Source organism: Engraulis encrasicolus, chromosome 4 (assembly GCF_034702125.1).
Source record: "Engraulis encrasicolus isolate BLACKSEA-1 chromosome 4, IST_EnEncr_1.0, whole genome shotgun sequence".
NCBI classification, from domain to species: Eukaryota; Metazoa; Chordata; class Actinopteri; order Clupeiformes; family Engraulidae; genus Engraulis; species Engraulis encrasicolus.
The window spans coordinates 28,407,174-28,410,408 of record NC_085860.1 but is presented as its reverse complement, the minus strand read 5'-3'; the positions used below and the strand labels follow the sequence as shown (position 1 = coordinate 28,410,408).

The window sequence follows — 3,235 nt, the reverse complement described above, 5'->3', positions numbered from 1 at the left end:
TTATAATAGTTGTATTTAATCTTAATGGTTTGATATTCTATGTATTGGTTTGTTACTGGGCGATAGCTTTCCATCCCTGATATTCTATTGGGTACGGGGTTGCCAAGGTAACGGAGGACTCTGAGGAGAGAGAAAAAGATAAGCGGTTTTTCCTTCATGCTGAGTGACACTGCGGACTTTAATTCATGTACTCAGCGTCATGATAAGTTTCCAGTGTTTGAAATTTTAATTAAGGTTCAGTTGGCACCCGGTACGCCGGTGTCGTTCAAGTTTATTTACTGTTGTGTGTTAAGTTCTGCTCTGCTTGCGATTTGGGACATGCTAGCTGGCTGTGAGCTGACGAATATGCTAGTTCGCTAGCACAACACCAGCTGTGTTTTCGGGACCCTTCCAGGATTACCGCTACTTCCCAGCGCCAAAGACATGTTCGGGGTCCCGGTTCGGTTGTGGAGTCGTGGAGGATAACCGGGGATGGCCATGGTTGGAGAGTCGCAAGCGGTGGTGCTACTTTGCTAACTTGGATTACCGGTATCATACAAGGGAACTCGGCTCGTGAGTAAGCTAACACTGACAGACGTTCGTTCGTTGGGATTTATGAATGAGCTCCAACGCTGCGCGCCAACTGGGCCCTTTAATAACTGTTTTGAAACCCCGGCCGGGTATTTTTTCCATTTCTGTTTGGGTTGATTGTTTAAATGAGTCTATGAGAGTTTAACTCATGATTCGGTTTTAATAAATGTCTTTTGCTTATATTTTTAATATGCCGTACTTGATCATTTCTAATGTCGGGGTGGTCAGTAATCTGTGATTTGTTTAATATGAATTTAGCATGTCTCTGGGTGTAACTCAGAGTGGGGGCTCGCGTACAACCATAATGCACAGCAGTCATTAGTAACTACTCCCACAGTTTACCCCAGGCCTCTGGTTAAGTGAGTATTCGTCCCTAGACTGTCAATATTTTATGCCATCTTGCTAAAGAGCAGGGTTGCTACACGTGGGGACTTTCGTCCGGGATTGAAGTTGATTGCTGTGCTTTAAGGTAAATGTGAATTTAATATTCTGCTGTGGGAATTTAATATTTTTCATATTAAATGGGTTGATGTTGTTATTTTAATGTGATAACTTTGGCTATTTTACTGATGTTACTGATTCTTCTGTGAGTAATTTTACTGTGTTGGCCTTTTGATAATATTAATACTAGTGTTAATTTACACTGTATTTAAATATGGAGGCTGAACAGGTAATTATTTAGTGTAATGAAAAGGGTGTAGATTTCAAAAGAGCAATAGTGCTTGGTAATGTGCCTGTAGATGTTACAGATGAGGTTGTGTATAAAGCACTTGATAATGCAGCAGTCTTTGGTAGGTCCAAAATCATGGGTCGGTGCCTGGCAGCTTGTGGTACGAGCCAGTTAATTCTCCTTGAGGTATCACAGGATGTCAGTGTAGTTGAGATGCCTAAACAAGTGGCCCTTAGTACTGAGGTGGCTCCCTGGGTGGTCTGTGTCGCTGCTGAAGCCTTGCCTATGAAGATTCCCCCGGAGGAAGATTTTGAAGCCAAGCTGAAAGCCTTCCTGGCTCATGAGGGAAAGACTGTTGCTGATGTGCGAGGCCTGTTAACCCCTTCCATTCCAACCCCTGCCATGCCTGCAGTGCCACTGCCTGCTATGCCCATGTCAGCCATGCCCTCTCCTGCCATGTCACCACCAGCATCATTAGACCTGAATATGCAGCTGGTCAATGCCATCACCTCTCTTGTGGACAAATGCCAAGCAGCCCCTGTGGAAAATCCAGTCCACCGAAAGCTTCGAGTGTTCTCAGGTATCAAGCCAACACCACCTGGAGAAGAGGAATATGATGCTTGGGCGGAACAGATGACGCACTTGCTTGAGGAGTGGAAGTGTTCTGACCCCTTGAAGAAGCAGAAAATTGCTGAATGTCTTAAAGGGCCAGCAGCGGATATTGTACGATGCTTGAGAGTGAGCAAGCCCAGTTCAACGGCAGCGGATTACTTAGCAGCACTGGAAACCGCATTTGGAACCACTGAGAGTGCCCTAGACCTCATGTTCAAGTTCCGCAACACTTTCCAACTGCAAGGAGAAAAACTCTCAGCATATGTCCTCAGAATTGACAAGCTGCTGCATTCTGTATTCCGAAAAGGGGGCATTCTTCTCCGAGAGATGGATGGGACTCGCATTGAGCAAGTTGCAAGGGGCGCACTGCCTAATGACCTGGTTGCCCTCCGCATCATGCTGGTGTACAAATTCAAGCCTCCCCCCAGTTTCACTGAGCTGCTGCGTGAAGTGAGAGCAGAGGAGGCTCTGATCTTTGAAAGGCCGACAGCCAGTCATGTCACCCTGTCTGCTATGGTCGCTCCTGTTGAGCACAGCACCAGCCCTGCTGCATTCTCATGTCCCAGCCCAGTGCCTACTGAAACTACCCCTTCTGTTGAGAGTCTGACGAAAGAGGTGCAACACCTGAAAAGTGAGATGACGCGCTTGCTCTCCTTCTCCGTCTCATCACCCTCAGCAACGCCACCGATCGTCTCACAAAGACCCAGCCCACAGGTACAGGGGGGAAGACCGGCAAACGTGCAGAGAGTACGACAGGACACAGCTGATGTTTTCTGCTACAAGTGCGGGGAAGATGGCCATTTTCAACGTCAATGCCAGAATGCAGAGAACCTCAGGAAAGTTAACCAGCGCCTCATAAAGCTCAGACGGCCGACGGGAAACGCCCCAGGGACCCAGTAAGGGAACGAACTGGTGTCCCGGTGATGACACGTTCCACAAAGTGCAAACCGCTGCAAGGAGAGAAAGCTACACTACCAGCAGGCCTTGTTGGCCCTAGCTCAGTGGTATCTGTTCGAATTGAAAACATATACGCCAAAGCTTTACTTGACAGTGGGTCTCAAGTCACCCTCCTTTACCGCTCGTTCTACCACAAATACCTAAAGCACATACCACTGACTCCAATTCACTGTCTGGAGTTATGGGGACTCAGTGCTGAAGAATATCCCTATGATGGCTACTTGTGTTTAAGGTTGGAGTTCAGCAGTGACGTAGTGGGAGTGACTGAGACAGTTGAGGCACTTGTGCTGGTGTGTCCAGACCCGACCGTCAAAGGGGAGGCTTCCATCATAGTTGGCACTAACACCTCTGTAGTAAGGCGGCTTTTCAACTCCTGTAAATTAAAAGGAGAAGATTTCTTGATGACCATGAGGGTGCATCCAGAGA

General features: G+C 47.3%; 1 protein-coding gene across 1 annotated transcript; it reads left to right on the top strand.

Moving 5' to 3' along the window:
- Nucleotides 1-1,453: 1,453 nt before the first annotated feature.
- Nucleotides 1,454-2,752, top strand: LOC134448041 (paraneoplastic antigen Ma1-like). Its single transcript, XM_063197800.1, has one exon. The coding sequence runs from the start codon at nt 1,454-1,456 to the stop codon at nt 2,750-2,752; it is 1,299 nt and encodes a 432-aa protein (XP_063053870.1).
- The last annotated feature ends 483 nt before the right edge of the window (nt 2,753-3,235 follow it).

Excerpts from the sequence above, each read along its gene's own strand:
- LOC134448041 (XM_063197800.1), top strand. The coding sequence starts at position 1,454 with ATGCCTAAACAAGTGGCCCTTAGTACTGAGGTGGCTCCCTGGGTGGTC.